The sequence below is a fragment of the Erigeron canadensis genome, chromosome 6 (genome assembly GCF_010389155.1).
Source record: "Erigeron canadensis isolate Cc75 chromosome 6, C_canadensis_v1, whole genome shotgun sequence".
Classification (NCBI taxonomy): domain Eukaryota; kingdom Viridiplantae; phylum Streptophyta; class Magnoliopsida; order Asterales; family Asteraceae; genus Erigeron; species Erigeron canadensis.
The window spans coordinates 10,801,045-10,824,659 of NC_057766.1; the positions used below are offsets into that span (position 1 = coordinate 10,801,045).

General features: G+C 35.1%; 2 protein-coding genes across 2 annotated transcripts; one reads left to right on the forward strand and one right to left on the reverse strand.

The window, feature by feature from the left end:
• The first annotated feature begins 1,910 nt into the window (after window positions 1–1,910).
• On the forward strand, window positions 1,911–5,395 carry LOC122604290 (wall-associated receptor kinase 5-like). Its single transcript, XM_043777177.1, has 3 exons — window positions 1,911–2,808; window positions 3,222–3,398; window positions 4,191–5,395. Exons 1-3 carry the CDS (start codon window positions 1,911–1,913, stop codon window positions 5,393–5,395), a joined length of 2,280 nt encoding a protein of 759 aa, XP_043633112.1.
• Window positions 5,396–12,866: 7,471 nt separating this feature from the next.
• LOC122604291 (ATP-dependent DNA helicase PIF1-like) lies at window positions 12,867–20,455 on the reverse strand. Its single transcript, XM_043777178.1, has 5 exons — window positions 20,321–20,455; window positions 15,885–15,947; window positions 15,415–15,473; window positions 15,247–15,317; window positions 12,867–14,221 (listed from the first exon to the last, which is right to left on the reverse strand). Exons 1-5 carry the CDS (start codon window positions 20,453–20,455, stop codon window positions 12,867–12,869), a joined length of 1,683 nt encoding a protein of 560 aa, XP_043633113.1.
• Between the last annotated feature and the right edge of the window lie 3,160 nt (window positions 20,456–23,615).

Below are 23,615 nucleotides of genomic sequence, written 5' to 3' on the forward strand. Positions count from 1 at the left end.
TATAAAGTATAGAGTACCAACCTAACGCAAAAACATACCCATTGGTTATGCAATCTAACATTTCAATCGTATATTTTAAAAAAAATGTCAGATGATTGGAAAAGTCTTTGGATAACAACATACTGTAAGTAGTTATTTAATCCTTCAATACCAAATACATATTGTTTGAAAGTGAAACTTCGAAACAATTATTTTTTACTTGCCAAGTCATTTTCTAAATAGTGACATAGACAGTGATGGCTTTTTTTTATTTTCCCCTTGAAAGTGTTGGTCTGAATGTAGGAAGTATGAAGTTTGGAATGCATTTGTCCCAAATGTGTTACTTACTATACGCTGTATTCTTGAGTAAGTCAATTTTTGTGTGTGCAGATGCGTAGTTGTTTTAGACATTATATGGACTCTAAAATGTTTGCAATTAGTTGTAAGGCCATGCCAATGACCACTAGCTAATTTTTGTTACGGTGAGATAAGACACTTTGTTTTTGTTAAGAGATCTCAGGTTATTGTGTTTTAGCCCTGAGAATTGGGCTGTTCAGATGGATAATATGTCGTCGTGTTATTGTGTTTTAGCCCTGCAGTCAAAGTCTGATGATATCGTACAAATGTTTAATTCCCAAATAGGAAGGAAAATAACATATGTGATTTAAAAAATTTTAACGCTTCAAGTTTCCTCCTTCCAGAACTAAAACACTGACTTTTGATTAATAATAGAAATATTAAATTGATGGCCTTAGTTTTTAAGATAGTTTCGTGTTGATCTACTATACATTTATATGATGTTTGCTAAATTTTTTGCTATTATCTATATTATCTTATAAAGCATTTTGCCTTTTTTTAAAATCCCAAAAGATGATTTGAACTACCTAAATTACCTTTCTTCTTTATTCACTAGTTTAAACATCTCTACCTAATATACCTATAATACCCTTAAATCCCAACCACTCATTTTTTTCTCTCTCCTCAAATCTCAAACACTCATTTTTTTTTCTCTGCTTCATAAATTATTTTATTTCTCTAATTTATTAAAAATCTTTTATCTCAAAACCGTATATCGATATATTATAAAAATTGTATGGGTGTTCTTAAAATTTCATGCTCTTTCATTAGAGATTTCATTCGATATACTTTCGACGATTTTAAAATCCGAGTACGGAACCCATACGGCTAAGTCATTTGGCTATCGTACTTTATGACTTATCACCTCTATGACCTATCACCCCTACCATCTCACCGCCGCATTGCACAGGTACTATTGCTTATCATTTATAAAACATCTCCAATGTAAAGTTATATCTCAATGCAAAAGTCGATGAAAGAACCCTGACATGTCGACCACGACCTGATGCTAAACAGTGCCAGTATGGGTAAGGGTTTGGAGCCGATGTGCGATGTCGACAACGCTGACAGGACGCCCACCCCATACCCGGTACTTTTAGAATTGAAGAGGGAGACCATAAAACAAAACTAAGATGGAGATCATGAAGACACCATCGAGATGCCAGCCACATCTGTCAAGTGCCTCAGAGTACTAAGTACTAACCATCACCTAAACATAAACTTGCATTAATTATTCAGAATTGACAATTACTGAAACTGAATACACAAATTGAAATATTTTAAGTCATTTCCGGTTTTGGAAAAAGAAAAATATGCAGCGTTTACCTTTCAATATCAACTACTTTAACACGACCGCCTTTCATGTATGACAAGTCCCCAGCGTGTTTGGCTACAGGATTGCTCCTTTCCTAGAAAACTACTTTAAACTATTTTTAAAAGGTTTACTTTCTAAAACAACGACTTAAAACTATATATATTACAAATTGCAAGCATTCTATATAGTGCTCCTAGCGTATAATTCTGTAAATCATTTTGTACGGTGTTTTGTTAATTAAAAACAAGAGAGTACCAACATGCTTCTTCTTTTCACACTTCTGCTATCTAATGTACCATTGTCATTGGCATCACTGCCAACGGCTGAAGCCAAAAATATTCAAAGTCCCCTTGAAAACATAGCCAAGCCAGGCTGCAAAACACGATGTGGGAATTTGACGGTTCCATATCCTTTTGGTATCGGTGTGGGTTCAGGTTGTTCACTGGACAAGACGTTTGACATGACCTGCAACTCAACTTACAACCCCCCAAGGCTATTCATTAAAACAGGAAACATACAAATATCCAAAATTTCAGGTTTTGAAATGTGGTCTACTGATATTTCTGTTACTTTCAGATGCTACAACGAATCTGGAGGCGTGACAAGTAACAATAGCGGGTGGACTAACTTAAGGACGACGCCTTTTGTCTTTTCCCAAAAGAATAAGTTCACGGTCGTTGGGTGTGATGATGTCGCCCTAATCACAGGGGCAGATCGGAATGGGGGTAACTTCTCTACTAGCTGTTACGGATTATGTAACAAGCCTGCAGATGTCCTTAATGGGACTTGCTCAGGAATCGGTTGTTGTCAGGCATCTATACCAAGGGGTCTCAAAAGATATGCTTCTGACACTCTTTCCTTAACAAACCATACAGGAGTCTTTGAATTTAATCGTTGTGGTTTTGCATTTCTTGGTGAGGAAACGAGTTTTCAGTTTCGTGGTGTAGATGATCTGTCTAATGCAACCGAGTTTTATTCTAGGATATCATCCGATGTTCCGACTGTGTTAGAGTGGGTAATTGAAAGCAACCAGAGCTGTGTCGAGGCCAATGTGTGCAAAGGAAACAGCTCGTGTACTGAGATAGATTTTGGTGGATATCGTTGCAGCTGCAATAAAGGTTACCAGGGGAATCCTTATCTTGATCCAGGCTGCCATGGTATGATTCAACTTAATTTTGAGTCTACTGACAACTATATGGAAATTTATCTCTAATCTAAATACTTTACTAGCAAATGGATTAAAATTAGAGCACTTTCATATCTATTATGTGAATCCAAATTTCATATATGTATCCGTTTGTATTTTGCTACTATATCACTCACATAAGTCGTCACGTGATATCCAAAAATGTCACCATAAGTTAACAAAACTATGACCCAATATTTGAAAGTTGGATACACAATTAAAGCATTTTCTAAGGTTAGAAGTGTATATGTATACAGTATATACTTCGAGCTATAATTGCATAAATTTCAAATCACTTGTATACATTATATCTCTTACTATGTAGTATGTGTCCAAAACCCGCGACATACTTGTTAATTTGTAATCGACATTTTTCTTTGCTAGATATCAATGAGTGTGATGTTAATAGCAACATCTCCTGTTATGGGGTTTGCATCAACACAGAAGGGAGTTACACTTGTAAATGTTTGCCAGGATACACGGGTAATGCAGATACACAAGATGGTTGTCAACCTAATAATTCTAATGGCTCAAAATTTCCGGTGATGGTATTTACATTAGGTAATTGTTCATATATATATGTTAACTTTCTTTCGCAACTGCATGAAATTGCGGTTTATTTTTGTTTGGCAAAACGTGTAACATCTCAAACAAATTAACAATAGTGTCAGCTTAATACATGCCGAGAAATTCACCACAACCACATACACAGCTGCAAAACTAGAACATCAATCCTGATGCACGCATATAGAAGTACTCCCGTTTTTCATGACTCATTTGACCGTTGTCCTAAGCAGCAAAAAGAACATTTGCAGCCCTCTAAACAAAATTTCATCCTTGACTTGAGCGAATACTGGAAGTACAAATGTGAATGAGAGTCTGCACATCTTAAAAAAGAAACACATTTCAATCCACAGCGATGTTCCACCCTCATTATCCTACCCATCGACCCTAAATTGCCAACCACAAAACAAATGTATCTTTAAATATGAACCAAGGAAACCATACAACATGATGCCAATTAACCAATTGCTCATTCTTTCGCTTATGAATGTTTTTCCAAGCCACTTTCTCCTTACTTCATCCATCAATTGTTGACTCCACGAGAAATCCTTGAATATTTCTCAATATCCTTTATGATTTTTAGGGAATTAAAAATAAACGGAAGCACAATATACTTGAATAAAACCAAATTTTCAGTTTATTGACATACAAAAGGCGCAACTAATCTCTACAAAAGTGTTAACTGAAAGTAAAATTGGTCACAAGATAAACGAAGTGTGAGTTTCAAATAAAAAGAATTAAGTTATTGGAAAATATAATATTTTGTGACATTCTTCTCCTTTCATGAAGCTCTGGTATTTGGCTTGGTGGCTATACTGTCTGGATTGATCGGGATTTTCTTTGGCCTAAGGAAAAGGAAACTAATCAAACTACGAGAAAAGTTCTTTGAGAAAAACGGCGGTGTGTTTTTGAAACAAAAGCTCAATACACCAGGGACTAGTGATTCAGTGACTATGTTTACTGCAGAACAGCTTCGGACAGCTACTGACAACTACTCTGAGAAGCAAATTGTGGGGTGTGGTGGTTATGGTGTAGTGTATAAAGGAATATTGCCTGATAAGCGTGTCGTTGCAGTAAAGAAATCTAAACTAGTAGATGGGACACAAGCAGAACAATTTATCAATGAAGTCTTGATCCTCACACAAGTCATTCATAGAAATGTTGTCAAGCTTTTAGGATGTTGCTTGGAAGAGGAGGTCCCAGTACTTGTCTATGAGTTCATCTCTAACAATACTCTTTTCTATCACATCCATCATAGATCGGGTGGAACGAGTTGGTTATCATGGGAGAATCGGTTAAGAGTTGCTATTGAAGCTGCAAGTGCGCTTGGATACCTTCATTCACAAGCCGGCATGCCTATCATACATAGAGATGTCAAATCTACAAATATATTACTAGATGAAAACTACACCACCAAAATTTCTGATTTTGGTGCTTCGAGGTTAGTCCCCTTGGATCATGATCAAGTCACTACTCTAGTTCAAGGTACACTAGGGTACCTTGATCCTGAATACTTTCACACGAGCCAATTAACCGATAAGAGTGATGTATATAGCTTTGGAGTAGTCCTTGCGGAACTCATAACCGGGCAAAAGCCACTTTCCGCTGATAGAACTAATGAAGAAAAGAATTTAGCAACATACTTTGTCAAGGCGGTGAAGGAAAGCCGCCTATTTGAAATTGTTGAACCACGAGTTTTACGCGAAGGAACCCTTGAACAATTACAAGTAATGGGTGATCTAGTAAAGAGATGTCTTAGTTTACATGGCAATGATAGACCAACTATGAAAGAAGTGGCAATGGAATTAGAGGGCTTAAAAAGGTTCAAGACTCATCAATGGAGCCAAAACCATACACATGAGGAGGCTAGAAGCTTGATCCTAGAAGTCGAGCCATCTGATCTTTATGATGTCCCATTGATTCCATATAGTATTAGTGACTGGGGATCTTACTCCAGTACTAGTATGACATTTCAAGAAAGCAAACCGCGTTAACATCATAGATTATCATGTTTTTTTCCTTGTAAACTCGATGTGTACCTTGTAATAAGGTCTATAAAGTATTTTGTCACATTAACCATATATATATATATATATATATGGGGAACGGGAATATAAGCCTGTTAGGTAACTATGTTTAGATGCCGGACATTCACATATTAATTTTTTAAACCATAAAAATCATGAGCCCCAGACATTGATTCATTAAACAATAAATAATAAAATATTAGTATATGAGGGGTTCCACACCTAAAATTAGGTGTCGAACAACCTTATATTCCCTTTTCCATATATATATATATATATATATTAGAGAAATGGGTATAATTTTATGACTTTGACTCCTTGATTTTAAGTAATTTTACGTCAAAGGATATTATAGACTTTTCATTAAAGGAATCTTTAATGAGAGGGAAAAATAAAAAGAGTTTGAGATTTCCAAATTAGGGGCGAATTATTAGATTAAACATTTTGTTTCTTTCTTTTATATTACTTTTTTTCCACTTTATTAACAAATTTTATTTCATATTAATCATTTTCATATTCATCTTCTTTAACTTTGTAAAATGTTGGGCTAATTGATTAAAAAGTATCTAACTGTCACTTTTTACTTTACTGAGGTCAAGACAAAAAAGTGTCCTATTGTGAGGAAAAAAATCCGCAAAAACAACTATGTTGGGCTTTTACCGGTTGAGACATGACATGGAGATGGTTAACACTTACCTGGCATCCGTGTGTACAATAGGACTCCACCTAACCCTATCTTTTTAATTATAGTTTCTTTTTCCGAAAATTAATTCATTCACATCATGCCAAAACTCACAAAAAAGGAGTAGCAGCCCAGTACAAACATATAAACATACGTATACCTCTAGTTTCAATCTTTTAATAATAGATATAATACATATATATATATATATTATATATAGGATTATAGGGGTGGGTTATTTGTAGTATTTGTACGTTTTATAGTACATGTGTAACTTAACTTACACACTTCTTCTTCTTTCTTCCTTCCATCTCCGACCACCACCATGATCATCTACGACCACCGCCATGATACTCCGGCGACGGCGACCATCTCCGGCGAGAGTTACACATGTATAACTACAACTTGCACTTGTGTAAGTTTTTCCGGCGAGAATCGGGTTCGTTTTCGGGTGGATACGGTACGGGCCAGAGGCCCTTATCCGTTCTAAACTTAACCGTTAAGGGACGCATATGGGAATCATATGAATTTGATGGGCGACGATCCAAGAGATGGTGGCAGTGTCCTACGGTACGGGCTCCGCCCTTGCTGCTGGCGCAGTCGCTGGGTGGTCGGAAATGATGCTGGCTGGTGGTGGTTGTCTCGCGAAGGAAAAAACCTAGAAATTTTAAACGCTAAAATGCTAAAAAAAAAAAGTTGTACTTACACATGTGTAAGTTAGTTACACATGTGTAAGTCTCGCCGGAGATGGTCGCCGTCGCCGGAGGATCATGGTGGTGGTCGGAGATGATCATGGTGGTGGTGGTGGTGGTCAGAGATGGAAGGAAGAAGAAAGAAGAAGTGTGTAAGTTAAGTTACACATGTAGTTACACATGTACTATAAAAAGTACATGTACTACAAATAACTTTCCTCTAGGATTATAATCAGATCTTTCCCCCATCTCTTTCCTTTTTCAGATTCCGGCCACCAAAACCGTTAGACCTCCGTTCATTTCGCCGGAAAAATGATGTATACCTCAAAATGCTACAAAAATAACCTCCTCATCATCAGCAACAAAGGGCAATCATCAAACCCCCAATACCACCCAACTCCACCTCTGCGACCACCTCCACAACGCGGTGGCGCCGCCGTGAAGGTCACCACTGCGCTGCCACATCTACCGACATCATTCTTCTTGGTTATCTTTGGTTACTGGCAAAACTCACCTGGTAATACATAGATGAATTGATATTTTTTGATTTTATGATATGGGTTTTGTTTGATATTTGTTTAATTGGGGATTAGGGTTTGTTACCAGAAATAAGGCGGCGGTGATGGTTGTGACGGTGATGCTAGAAAATTTTTGTTGCCTACCACCATGTCACAAAGACTATTAACCCCTTAAACCTTGCAACGGAGATCTTGAAATCAGTTGTGATGGCGGTGATCTTGAAGCCGGCTGTGATATATTTTCGAAATGTGGATTTTGAAGCCCATATCAGAAAGATATATCTAGGTACGTGAATATGATCAAGGATTTGATTGAAACAGATCGAAGCAGTTCATGAGTCGGTTTAATTTTGTGAAAAAAAAATATACATAGATGTCTATATAGTTCATTTTTTCCAGATCTAGTCATAACAAATCTGACAGTGGTGGTTGTAGTGGTTACGAGCGGTGATTAATTTTGAAACATCAAATCCTTTTTTTTCAATTGAGATAAATGGAAAATTCTTAAGTATTAGATGATTGATAGATGGATTGATGGATGCCTATAGCTCTATATAGTGGATTTTTTTTATGTATAATTATGTTTATGCTAATAGTAGAATGATTGAATATTAGATGGCTGGAAAAGATGATGTTACCGGAAAAAATGGTAGATGATGATTTGATAGGATAGGTTGTCATAGTGGTTGGTGATGTTGAATAAATTGGGATGAAGAAAGTGACATGACATCTTAGTTGGCAAGACACATTATTAATACATTTATTTAAATAATACAAAATGAAATAAAAAATAACAAAATGACCGGTAACTTGAACACAGGCCCTTTGTCGGGTTTTTTTTTCTCTGAAATAGGACACTTTTTTGTTTTGACCTCAATAAAGTATAAAGTCACAAGTTGAGATACTTTTTAATCAATTAGCCCTAAAATGCTTGACAATAAGTACGTAATATATGTAAACATATAATAACAAAACAATAAATAAAATAAGAAGACATTATTTCTATGCATAATGTTTTTATAGAATAATATGTCCGATAAAACGGATTTATTTATTTTATTGTTATGCTATTATTTATAACGTCATTTATTACAATTCATTCATGTTCATATTTATAACAATAAATAAAATATGAAGAGAAATAATTTACATGCACAATGTTTTTATTGAATAATATGTTCGATAAAACGGAAACTTCAAAATATTAGTAATGGGTAGTAATCTGTACACCACCAGTTTTTGACAATAAACCACCAAATATTCTTTATTGTGTTGTATAGTACAATACTATAAAGCACATTTAGTGGTGTATCGCCAAGAGTTTGAGCTGTATTTCAGAAGTTTTGAGTTGTATTAGCATTTTTGAGTTGTTTTGCAGTTTTTCGGCGGTCTTGAGCTGTTTTTCCAGCATTATAGAGCCGTTTTGAAGTTTTTCAGCTAGTTTTGAGATGTTTTTCAAAGTTTTTGAGTTGTTTTGCAGTTTTTCAGCAAGTTTGAGCTGTATTTCAACAGTTTTGAGCGGTCATTCAGCAAGTTTTGAGTTGTTAGACTCGTACGAGTCACGATTCGACTCGTACGAGTCGACTAAGCTTACAGTGAAAAAGAGACGACTCAGATGGTGACTCGGACAAGCTTTTGACTTGTGATGTCTCAAACGATTCGTGATCTGACTCGGACCGAATCGACCCGTATCGTGAATCGGTCGAGTCACAAAAGAAGCTCTATGTGCGGGCAAGATTTGGTCGTGGTGGATGATGTGGTGGTGGTTCGGAGAAGAAACCTATATCAGATCGATTTAGAGAGAGAAAAATGGGTATCTAGTATGTTAGAAGTAGCTAGGGGCGATTGGCTGACTTTTTCATCCGTCACATAACTTTACAAAATACAACACGTGTATATAAGGATATATTAGGGTAAATTGCATTTTGGGCTATAAGCCCATAACTTTGGGCTGGACTGCTGGAGTATTAAAATTTAACTTGTAGTTTGTAACTTTTAAGGAATTATGGTGCATTATGATTTATTTTATGAAAAAATTACTATAAATATATGTGTAAAATCTATTAGATAATTTAATATTATATTTATACATAAAAATATTTAAAATACTATATTTTTACACGTATAATATGTATTTTTACACATATATTATGTATATCATGACTCTTACGAGTCGAGTCACGATACGAGTCACGCGTCAAAAATCAGGAAAACGAGTCGTATCACGAGTCACGAGTTGACAACTATGATTATATGTGCATTTATAGTTAACTGTGAATATTTGTGAGGACGACATGATTATATATGATTATTCTTTGCATATGTGATCATAGTAAGCTTATGTGAATATGAGGTTTGGATTTTTTTTTTTTTTAAGCTATATTTGCTCATGATCATATGTGCATTCTTGTTAAGTATGATTGTTTGTGTGTATATGTTTTTTGGTAGACATGATTATATGTGATTGTTGTGTGCATATATGATCAGTGTGAGTATATGTGAAATATGGTTATGGAACAAGATAATGTGGACTTTTTTTTTCAAGCTACATATGCTCATTATCATATGTGTATTCATAGTTATATATGCTTGTTTTGTGTATATGTGTTTTAGTAGAGATGTTTATACGTGATCAGTGTGTAAGTGCTCAACACTCTTTAAAAAGGTAATTACGAAGATGATCATATGTGCGTCTCCAACACTTTATATTTGATTATGCTTGATAGATTACATACATGGTAAAATAATTAAATGGACACTAAATAGTTGGGTACAATTTAATTCATATTTATATATGTTTGTACCGAAATAAAATGGTTGTAAGTGTTGGTATGTACTTTACGTTGGGAGGGTGGGCATAAGTAGGCATAAGCATATGGACAACAGTCATTTGTATGCGTATATATGAAACAATTAAATGATCATATGTATGCAAGTAAATTTACATTGGTTATGTAAATGCATGTTTCATGCTTCATGATCTCGTGTGCTTGAACGTAACTGCATTTTGGCCGTGCAGAGATAATTTTCTAAGCAGATTACCAATCATGTGGGAAGAAAAAGGCTATAATGTATAATAGGAGTATGAAGACAAATGGTGGTAACGCTAAGACTAGGAAAGAAATGAAGGTGTCAAAAAATATAAGGAAAGAGGGATGGAGCTATAAGCCAAATGTAATAAAGAACAACAAAATTACTTGCTAGAATTGTGGTTGTATTTTTTTTCTAATCGAGCACAACGCGGACTGGTAACTTGGGAGCAGTGTACACCATTAAGTTTGGCAAGCTTCATTTCATTTTGACAATTTAACAACCACCTTTAATTTGTACCAAATTTGCAAAAGGTTTCTGAAATAGGGACCAAAAGTACAATGAAACTTAAAAAGGTCCTGAACCTGCCAAAACATACAAACCACAAGGACCAAATATGCAAATAACTCTAAATTTTTTTTTTTTGCTTATATATAAAGCTTTCATATAATAAAACATATTCTTAGTTATTGTATTTTATTTTTAACTCAACTTTATATAAATATTTATTTTTGAACCGTGCTATGCATGAGTTTAATGTAGTTAATCAACATAATAATAATATGTAGATATTTTTGTTTTTAAATGAGATAATTGTTTTGTTAAACTTGCTTTATAATATGTGTACGTCTTACTATAGCATTAACATTTGATTTCCATTTTATTATTTTATAGTATTATTACCGGTGCGAGGTACGAATTGATAATATATTTGGTGTGATTAATTCTTAGGTTATATGAAAATTAACCAAAATATAATAATATGATGAAACCTTTTGAAAATAATACCACTTAATATGTGTGATTTTTAATAACTAACGTAAATTATATGCATCGGATAATTAAATTTCAACCTATTATTACTAATTTTATCGTCATATTAAACTACCATTTGAACATATCCTAATCCTAAAACAACAATGATAGAAACTATACTCTGCAAAATAAACAAATTATGAAAATTAGATAGTGAAGATTCAAAATATGTAATGTAATAAATAAAATTAACGATATGTTTCAGAATATATTTGAGATAAAAATGGTATGATCGGCAATCGGCTTATTAGATTACAACTTTGATAGGTACATTGGATTTGAAAAAAAAATTCGAATAATATATTATATTACGTTCCTTAGTGAATACAGATAATTATCTAATATCCTGAATTTATAAAGATAATTTATATTATTAATTAATAGGTGTTTTTAAATTACTATATGACTAAAAGAACACTTGTTGCTTTAATATGATGCCACGTGTTAATGAATAAATGATATAATTCTGTTTTAGTTTATTGATAGATGTGATATTTTTTACAATTTCTACCTGAATTATAATTATACTAGTCCCAATATCCCGTACGATGTACGACAACTATATATATTGTATCATAATTTTTTTTTTAATATGGCTCATATATGATTCGTGAATATGAATTAAATTGTGGTTATAGTAAATCGATGATCGAAGCTAAATTATAATGAACAATAATGATAAATATATTATATGTTTAGTTAGAGTTTTGGATTTATCGTAAAGTTTTAAATACACATTAAAATTGGAACCTGTAAGCATAATGGATAATAACATATACCCTTGTGATTTCTTTTCGTAAACTCAAATTTTTGAAGTTTTCATGTTAATAACTTATTACTATAATTAATATAAAGTAATAGAAATTGAAGAATTGAGAAAGAAAAAAAAGCAATCTACTATTGAAAAAAAAAATCGATCAATTAAGGTTATAATGTATTTTTTTTATTAATAAGTCAAGAGTTAGAGTTTAATTTTAAATCTAATAAGAAAATTGAATTATATACAGTTAAAAAAACTAATTAAACAAAATAAATAAATTAAAAGGACACGTATCGATCAAGAATTACGCCATGTGTCATTTCATAAACGTGTCAATCTTATTTTAGTTTATTGGTAGATAGATAGATACAACATTACTTAAATTAATAAATTAATACACTAAAAATAAGATATAGTCGACTCATAACTCACTCTAATTCTAGCACTATTAAGATTAATTAATTAATTTTAGAGTAAGTTTAATTATATATGGATTCTAAAAAGTAAGATTTTTTTTATAATTAAAATAGATTAAAAAGACACATGTCATTTAAATATTATGTCATGTGTCGAATAAAGAATGTTACAATCTTGTTTTAGTATATTACTAGTTAATCAACCTGGGTTCAACCCGGGTCTTCTAATTATAATTCTAAAACGGTATAGAATATGTACAAATCCTAAAAAGGGTAACATTATTTGAGTGTCAATGGTTTCAGTCGTTTCTCTAAAGTCACCCACCTTAGTTCTGAACAACCACCTAATGGAAGATATCAAGACTTAAAAAAGAAGTTACAGTGATCCAGGAAAATACCTCTGAAATTTAAGTGAACATTGAATGATAATTAAAGTATGAAAAGTAGAAGACTAAGTTTAAAATGGAGACATTCAAAGATAACACATTTATGAAAACATTACCAAGCTTGATTATATGAAAATGTCAAATCTTTTGTAGCACTTCTTTATAGACGACATTGGTTGTTTTGCTTGAAGTTTTTCCACCTTTATCGACAATAAGGACCTTCAAACCAGATTTGGTCGTAACCCTTGAAAGTGCGACATATAGTTGACCATGTGTGAAAACCGGACGTTGTAAAAACAAACCCACTTGAGCTAACGACTGTCCTTGGCTTTTATTAATGGTCATGGCAAAGCAAACAACCAAAGGAAATTGACGCCTTTGAAACTTAAACGGAATGCGTATGTCTGATGGTGTAATCTTCATCCTTGGTATGTACACTACATCGTTCACATTTGAACCTGAGATGATTTTTGCTTCAATGACATGGGGAGCCATACGCACAACTTGCAATCTTGTTCCATTACACAAACCTTTAGACTGATCTATATTTCGAAGGAGCATAACAGGAACACCTGGTTTTAAAAGCAGCTTATGGTTTGGTGTGCCGGAGATCTTAAATCCATTTAGAACATCTGGTGAATATAAAGATTGTTGAAAGGCGTCAAGTGATTCGGTTTCACATGGACGATCAGAACTGAAGTATGTCCTCTCTTCTGCTTTTATCAGGGACAAAACATGGTCATTGATGCGATCAACCTCGTCGTTAGTTGGAACTAATATAGCCTTGTCACGAAAATATCCAGGTTCATGAAGGTGATCATTAATATTGGGATAAATTGCATCAACAATGGCCTTAATATGATCACCATCAGATTTGATAAGCACATCATCCAGGAATTGAACATCAGCTTCTCCGCCTTTATTGTTATCTCCGATAGTTCCTTCACCAATTTGTATGAGCCAATCTGAAAAGGCCTTGACTTCAGTGAGTGATGATTGTGGGCTCCCTAACTTTAAACGCATGTTTTCGGTTAGCCTTAAAACAGTACAGTGACGCCATATGTCAGAAGAATTTATTGATGCGTTAACAATTTGTGCACGAGTGCCTCGTTGAATAACTGGAAGAATCTGACGGAAGTCACCCCCAAAAAGAATTACTTTACCTCCGAAAGGTTTATCACCTGAAGCACGAGATGATGAAGCAAGTATGTCACGCAATGTTCTGTCCAACGCTTCAAAACAATGTCTATGCATCATAGGTGCCTCGTCCCAAATAATTAATCTTGTCTTTACTATCAATGCTGCTAAATCACTATCCGGAGTTATAGAACAAAAAGAATCCTCATTTATGTTGATCGGTATACGGAATCTAGAATGAGCTGTTCTGCCACCTTCTAGCAGTAAAGATGCGATACCACTTGATGCAACATTCAAGACTATCTCACCCTTTGAACGAATAGCCGATGATAAAGTCTTCCAAATATATGTCTTACCTGTTCCACCATAACCAAATATATGTCTTACCTTTTTAGGCTTTTACTGACGTATGTCTGTAAAAGTTGATTTTGCATGGGTGATGTGTCAGAAGAAACCTCCCACTGTTGTTGGTTACACCAAAGTTTGATATTGTTTTTACAGAGCCTTCTTCAAGCAGCATATCAAACATACTTACGAGATTCCTCTTAATGGTAGCCTGGATCTTATTTGACTGTAATTGTTGAGAGAAAAACGGTAACATAAGTTTTTGTAACAGTAATTTGAAATTAACCTAAAAGTTGTATAGAACGTATAAAATAAGGCATTCAAACACGCAATAAAGCCTGTTCATCCATGAGTAGCATTTCGATGCTCGCAGTATTTGATGGATTGTTTGAATAGGACTGCTTCCAGAGGCGGATGATCTTCACCTTAATTGTGCAGCCTTCTGTTTCTGCGTTAATGGTATTGATGAAAGTAATGTCATTATTATTAGCCATGTGGAATTGGTATTGTTTTTTGAGAGAATGTAAATGAAAGAATGGATGTGTGTGAATACCAATTCCCGTAATGTATTCTTTATATAGGGATGATACAGATTTTTTTTTTAGAAAAAAATCTGTTAAGTTGTTAAAGTTTTACACAATATATGTTTTGATAGCTACGAATCTGTGTTAGAAAATAGATATAATAATTAAATTAATTGTTTCCAGAATCCTTTGTATGTATATAGATTGTTTCCAAAAAATAATGTACATATATATAATATATCATATAAGTTAATATAGATTGTTTCTAAAATAATTTACGTCCCTCATATTATATAAATATAACTTAAGAAAATAAAAGATTTGATATGAATTATTTTGGAAGTTAAGAATATTTGATTATGATAGTACATAAATAAATATAAGATAAAAAGTTCTACCAATAAATTATGTCTTACGTGGATCATAAGAGCCGGCCCAAATTTTTGTCATAGTCCACGTAGAATGTTATTGTCAGTGGCCTTGCAACCAGGCTAAAAGATGGGCCAAAATACGCCAGGTGTTGCTGACATGGCATGCTTTAGAAACAACATATGTGCTGCAGTATTCTCCCAAATAGGAATAGCTCCACAGAAGATGGAATCACATGTAGATGGAAAAGTGTCTGGATTAGAGGGTGTGAGGGGTCACCTTGTCTGGATTATAAGAATGACTTTTATTACCTTTGCAGCATCATCGGATTGTTCTTAACAGGTGTGTATGCAAGCCATGGAGCTGACACCTATGAAGTCAGAACTCAGAAGTGTTTATAACAATTGCAAAAAACTAATAAACTTAGAAGGCAATTTTGCAAATTTATGCAATTAAGTGAATGATAAATTATCGTTTTACACCTATGAACTAACTAATCACTGTAGTTACAGTAAAGCCAACCCTTGCTGATGGGGCCAATGTTTTAGGATAATCTTGCATCATAACCGGTTAAACCAATAAACCAACAAATAGCTTAAAACAAAATGGGTCAAACGGGTAAAAAGCCATCCAGCCTATTTACAAACCTCCTGAATCATTTTAATTAAGAAGTGTTTCGGATCAACATGAACAAACACATGTTGGTTCATAAAAAACCACAACCTGGCATGGATTTCTCTACAATGATAATGAAGATTGCAACATTTATTTAATCAATTACCAAAATAAAACCACAACCTGGCATGGATTTCTCTACAATGATAATAAAGCTTATTCCAAGAGCCTGCAGTTTATGGAATTATCATTAGCAAAATTGTCCTATACTATTTTCCATTGCTAGTAAAAACAGAAATTAAGTGAATGAAAAGAGATGAGAGTCATGCCTAGCATCTTAGCGAAGAGTGAAACACGTGTTTCATTTTCGATTTCAACAGGCTCCTGTATCTGAAATTCCACCTCGCTGAGCATTTTGGAAATAATATAAAAAAAGAAGTCCCAATTTGAAAAGAACCATATTGCAAATTCACCTGTCTAACTTCCGATTCAAAATCCCTTATATTAATATAAGAAGCTTAATATAAGAACATAAAAAAGCTATAAAAGTATAAGACCCTGATGGTTTTCCATTCACTTTTTCTATTCCATTCAATTTGCCATTTGATTAAGTGTAAGTACGCGCATATAAAGTGATTAACAGCTTTGAAGGCAATCAACAAAACGTCGAAAAGTGATTATGAGATATCAGTAAAAAGACTTAGTAATACACATGTTAAATGTATTAAAATGTTTATTTGCCTAAAGATATTCGGGCATCACCTAGCTATTTGGAATTGCAAATTCCTTATAAAATACTATAAACAGATAGCATTTTGAAAGTATTAAATACTAACATAGATAAATTCAAACAACAAACATCCCTAAATAAATAAATGCATTACAATAAACAAAAAAACATACCCATAATCAATAGAATCCTGGAGCTTCACTTCAGGGTCCATTTATTTCCCCTTTTCAATTCTATCTGCATATATATAGATATACATACATATTAATACATATGCATCAAAAATCAATAACCCATTAAAAACTTAATATAAAAGATCTCATTTACCAATAGAAATGACCAAAAATGACTTGACTATAAATCAGAGTAGCCCTCATGACCTATGAAATCCCAACTTTGCAGATTCTCAAAAGAGAATTAAAATAGAAAATATAAGCAGAATCCCCCAAATGTGTCGATTTGACTTTTAAGGTTTAAGACAAAAATTTAATAAGAATCGAAATTTGACTTTTTAGGTTTAAGACAAAAATTTAATAAGAATCGAATTAATTTTTCAGGGTTTGATAACCTCTTTGTTTGGATTTTTTGCTTGATTGTATTAGGGAAGATTGGTTCATAGTGAGTCCTGGTCTGAGCGTATTTTTGGATCGAGTGGGGTTTTTTTTTGATTTTTTTTCCCAAGCACAGGAGGTTTTTTTGTAAGGGGGAAGAGGATTTAGGTTGTGAAACATTTTTGGGGTAGGATGATGACGTAAGGTTTTCTAGAAACGTATGGCAGGAAAAGGGACAGGCTGCCACATCAGATTTTTTAAAAAAAAACCTTCTAGAAGCAATCTTCTTATATTAATATAAGGGATTTGTAGATACTCCTATTAGGCTCTATTTGCAAAGATAAAAAATTTCTACGTAAATTACAATTATATATCAGGCTCTATTTGCAAAATCAATTACATGTGATCAAACACATGTAAAACTTATTATTTTCATAAAAGTATATAAAGCACATTAACCTCTCATATTTTAGGAAATTCAGCACTTTGTTATACCCAAAATACCCTTATTTCTTAATTTTAGATCTCTTATTATGACATCTGTCACCAAAACCGATAGTTTATAATAGTCTCTAACTTGAATTTCTAATTTCTTGACTAGTCAATGTGTCTACATTGTATAACAAACGTAGAGATGGTGTGATCATTCCAATAGGTGACTTCTATTACTTGAATTCCAAAAGTTTAGGATTTAGTGTAACACCCCGCTAAAGTGGAATACACGGGATGCACAGATAAGCACATTTGCACACAATACAAGTTCCAACACAGCCATTAGTATAATTAAAGAACAAAAGTACGATCGTTATTACAGAACATAAATGAACTTAGAATAGTCAATATCTGGAAGACAGAACAATTGTTTTTTAAGAACAGAACTTGAATTGATGTAGCAAGGAAGGTCTTCATATCTCCTGAACTTGTACGCTCGAACAATCGCCAAAAGGATGGGCTTAGAAAGGAAGACTCCTATGCTAAAGAACTATGAACCTAGCCTGAAAAGCATGTAAGTTTAAAAGGTCAACTATAAAAGTAGTTGGTAAGATTCACATAATGTACTTTTAGTTTACATATACGTATATATGTATAATAAGAACAAGATCATAAGTTTTGTACGTCGAACCAATGCACATTGTAATAATATGTACTTTATGATAGTAAGAACTAGATCAAGAACTGCACTTTGAACATAAGTACTTAATAATAGTAAGAATTAGGTCAAGAACTGCACTTTGAACATAAGCACTTTATAATAGTATGAATTAGGTCAAGAACTGCACTTTGAACATAAGCACTTTATAATAGTATTAATTAAACAAGAACATATAAAGAACTTTTAGGTATAAGTTGTCATTGCTAAACCGATTGGCCAGAACTAAACTTTAATGTAATAGTAAGCTCATAAAGCTCAAGTACTTTAAATAAGATCGATGTCAGAACAATGACATGAACAAGAACAAGTAATATGCATCCTCCTGAATTGTGGAGAATGAGGGTAGGCCTACCCTAAACAGCGCTGTCCATAATTACCTATGGTTCATTCCCTGAACTGTGGGATATGAATTGATAGCAGTGAACAAAAACTGAACAAGTACATATACGAACTAGAACATAATAAAAATCAAGTACAGTAGTATAAATGTATTTAAGATCCTGCCCATTCAAGACTTAAATACTCTTCCAAATAGTTTAAGAATCATTTCATAAGTAGTTCAAGATCAAGCTCATAATATGGTTCGTAAAATAGTTCAAGAACATATGTACAAGTACGAAAATAGTTTTCATGTTTTTCAGTCCCCGATAAAGAACTTGAACAAAATGTACGAAAGGGCGATTAGTGAACTCACAGTGATCTGGTACAAGCACAGAGAACAAGCACAGAGAACAAGTACAGAGATAGATAAGTTATATCTATCACAAGCCAAGCACGTCTTGATGGATGCCTAAGTACATAACATTGATCATAAATAAGTACATATATTAGTTCAAGTAATATTTAATCATTGAAGTGTCCTTGATGAACTAATGATTTGATCCTTTGAAGATCTTTGAACGTTTTGACTCAAAAGAGTTTTAAATGAACTTTAAGTACATGAACTGGACTCGAACTGAATGTCTTTGAACTCACACATAAGTACTTATCGTGTTAATGAGTTGAACATGTCTTTAATAATGAACTTTAGCCTTTAGAACTTGATTTAATTACTCATAGAACTTGCACTTTAGTAATCAAGGTAGAACATATCTTAAATGTACTTAATTAGGGTTTACACTTTGTACGTTGTCTTAGATCGACTTATGAGCTAGCTTTGGTGTTAGTACGTAGCCTTTGATGTGCTTAACCAATTGATAATGATGTTATGAACTCATTTGGTGGTTAAGGATCAAGTGTGGTATGATAAAGAACAAGTACGTGTTGTTTTGTAAGTGTACAAAGTCGTTTTAGGGTTTTGGATGCAGGATCGTCCTAGCTTCCCTTCAAGATCGTCCCATTTCTAGCCAAGATCGTCCCAAGGTCAGTCAAGATGGTCCCAAGGGTTCCAGATACAAGATCGTCTCATTTAGTCTAGTACAAGATCGTCTCAGGTGTACATCAAGTGCAAGATCATTTCTAGTATTTATGAACTTAAGATCGTCTTAAGAAGACAAGCATTAAGATCGTCCTAGAGGACAGGAGGCAAGATCGTCCTAGGACTAAGGCAAGATCGTCCCATTCCAAGGACAAGAACAAGTGTTTGAGCCAAACCAATCCAAAGGATTAGTTACCCATTAAACGTGCCAACAACATCACAACACCACACAAGATCGAACGAACAGGAACCATGAACAATGAGGGCTGGCTAGGACGATCTTGGGCTCAAGATCGCCCCTCCAGGATCGTCCCAAGTGCCAAACACGGTTGAACAGGAGTAAGAACATTGCACAAAGATTTAGATCGATTCCGGGACATGTTAGAACATAGAACTTGTACATATACGCACAATAGCATTAACCATTAACACTTTTAACGATTTCAAGACCATCTATTACATGAACAAGGTGTGGCACATCAAGAACAAGTTTTTCCTTCACTTTCAAAATTTGGTTTTGTAGATTAAAGCATGTTATGACCCAAATTTGTTCACACAAATGTTATTAAACACATTTAGACACAAATCCATTAATCATTAACACGATTTCATATCAAAATTGGACCAAAATTGGAGGATTTCGTCCTCGAAATTAAGAGTCTTGCCGATCAAAAAGATGAGGTTACTTCTTCTTAATGAAGTCCTCGCGTTCCCAGGTATCATTATACCCATGTCTAGCACTCCAACGTACACGAACTAATGGTACTCTGCTTTGTCTAGTCTGTTTAGCATCCCTATCAATGATCTCGATGGGCTCTTCCGTGAACTCGAGCCCTTCGTCTATATGAACATCCTTAACAGGAATGACGGTCGGGTCATCAGCCATGCACTTTTTAAGATTGGACACGTGAAATGTATCATGAACATTGCCAAGCTCTAACGGTAGTTCTAGTTTTTACGCTACTGGTCCCACACGTTTTAATGATCTTATAAGGTCCAATGTACCGAGGCGCTAATTTGCCTCTCTTGCCGAACCGGGCAGTACCTTTCCATGGAGAAACTTTCAATAGAACTTTATCGCCTACCTCGAACTCTAGAGGCTTACGGCATTTGTCCGAATAGGACTTTTGTCTGTCTTGAGCAACCTTAAGCTTTTCTTTGATAACAGCTATTTTGTCTATAGTGAACTGTACGACTGGGAGCTTCATCCAGCTTCTTTCACCGGCGTCAAGCCAGGAAAGTGGTGATCTACACTTACGACCATATAAGGCCTCGAACGGTGCACACTGTATACTAGTGTGGTAGTTGTTATTGTACGAGAACTCGATCAACGGAAGATGTTTTTCCCAACTTCCTCTGAACTCTAATGCACAAGAACGGAGCATGTCCTCCAAAGTCTGAATTGTAAGTTCGCTTTGCCCGTCCGTCTGTGGGTGATAAGCGGTGCTCAAGTTAAGTCTAGTACCTAATGCTTCTTGAAGTGACTGCCAAAAGTCGGATGTGAAGCGTGGATCTCGATCGGACACAATCGATAAAGGGACACCGTACTTGGTCACAATATCGTCTATATAGATCTCAGCAAGTCTCTCCAGAGAGTAGTCATCACGAATAGGAAGGAAACGAGCTGATTTAGTAAGTCTGTCTACGATAACCCAAATAGAGTTATGATTGTTCTTTGTAGGAGGCAGTTTCATAATGAAATCCACTTTAGAACATGTCAGACCCCTGCTAACATACTCAAAGATTTCTCTCTTCATCCCAAGCCACCAGTAGTCTAGTTTCAAGTTCTTGTACATTTTTTCTGCACCCGGATGAATCGAGTACCTTGAACTATGAGCTTCCTGCATGATGATCTCTCGAACACCATTGACTGCAGGGATCCAAACTCGGTTCTTGAACTTTCTGACTCCCTCATCATCAATTTCAAGCTCATGAGCGATTGGGCCTAACCGCTTTGCCTTTATGTTGTCTTTTGATCTCAAGCCGAACTCTTGGCCTTAGATCACAAGTTGTCTTAAGTCCGTACGATCTGCCTCCTTAATGGATAAGATTTTCACTCGTTCTTTTCTGCTCAAAGCATCAGCTACTACATTCGCCTTCCCGGGATGGTACTTGATTTCACATTCATAATCACTGAGTAACTCCACCCAACGCCTTTGTCTCATGTTCAGTTCTTTTTGGTTGTACACGTGCTGCAAGCTCTTATGGTCGGTAAAGATAGTACATTTAGTTCTGTACAGGTAGTGCCTCCAAATCTTTAAAGCGAACACAACTGCTCCAAGTTCTAGGTCGTGGGTGGTATAGTTCTTTTCATGCACTTTGAGTTGTTTGGATGCGTAGGCGATCACTTTGCCTCTTTGCATCAGTACACAGCCTAGACCTTGATGTGAAGTGTCACAGTACACGACAAAGTCTTCGTTGCCTTCTGGTAAAGCTAGAATAGGTGCTTCACACAGTTTGTCTTTCAGGGTTTGGAACGCTCGCTCTTGTTGTTCACCCCATATAAAGTCTTTGGTCTTTTGAGTCAATTGAGTCAAGGGTAGCGTGATCTTAGAAAAGTTCTCGATAAAACGACGGTAATAACCAGCTAATCCAAGAAAACTACGAACTTCAGTATGAGCTTTCGGAGCCTCCTACTTCTTAATGGCTTCAATCTTGGCCGGGTCGACATGAATGCCTTGATCATTTATGACGTGGCCGAGGAACTGTACTTGGCGAAGCCAGAACTCGCACTTAGAGAACTTAGCGTACAACTCTTCTTCTGTAAGAAGTTGAAGAATAGAACGTAAATGTTGCTCATGATCAGTCTTGTTCTGAGAGTACACGAGTATGTCGTCAATGAACACGATCACAAATTTGTCTAAGAACGGACGACAGACACAATTCATTAAGTCCATAAAGATTGCTGGAGCATTAGTTAGACCAAATGGCATAACGAGAAATTCGTAATGACCATAACGAGTACGAAAAGCTGTCTTTGGGACGTCACCATCTTGAACACGAATCTGGTGATAACCCAAACGTAGATCGATCTTAGAAAAGTATGAGGCACCTTGCAATTGATCAAACAGATCGTCCCTGCGAGGTAGAGGATACCGGTTCTTAATGGTTAGTTTGTTCAGTTCACGATAGTCTATGCACATTCTCATGGAACCATCTTTCTTTTTAACGAACAAGATCGGTGCTCCCCAAGGGGATGAACTAGGACGAATAAAGCCTTTTCTCAAAAGTTCTTGTAATTGATTGGACAGTTCTTGCATTTCAGGAGGAGCTAAACGATACGGTGCTTTAGCGACTGGTGCTGCACCGGGAACAAGATCAATATTGAACTCGACTTGTCTAACAGGTGGAATGCCTGGTAAGTCGTCAGGAAAGGCATCTGGGAAGTCCCGAACAATGGGGATGTCTTGAACTTTTAGTTCTTTAGCACTTTTATCAATGACATGAGCTAGGTACACAAGATGATCTTTCTTATCTAAGTACTTACGGAACTTCATGGCTGCAACGATTTTAAGTTTGTTCGTGGACTTATTGCCTTGTACGATCAAAATCTCACTGTTCTGAAGCGGTATATGAACTGATTTCTCGTGACAACAAATAGTCGCGTGGTGTTTGGATAGCCAATCCATTCCCACGATAACGTCAAAACTACTAATCTCGACAGGGATTAGGTCAATGGTAAAGTTCTTGTCTACTAAGATCAAAGGACAGTCTAGAGCAATTTCATTAGTGCCGTACTTATGGCCATTTGCGTACTCTACCACATACTTATCATTTAGTTTGCCAGTTTTCATGTCAGTCTTAGCTTTAAAGTCTAATGCAACAAAGCTACGTTCAGCACCGGAGTCAAATAGTACGGAAGCATAATGATCGTTCAGAAGAAAAGTACCTATCACAACCTGAGGGTTCTGACGAGCTTCCTCAGCGTTCAGAGCAAAAACACGGGCGTTAGCAGGGCCTTGTTGGTTTTGCTGTTGCTGATGGTTCTGGTTCTGGTTTCTGGGCCCGCGTGGATAAGCAACACGCTGAACTTTGGCGTTCTGGAA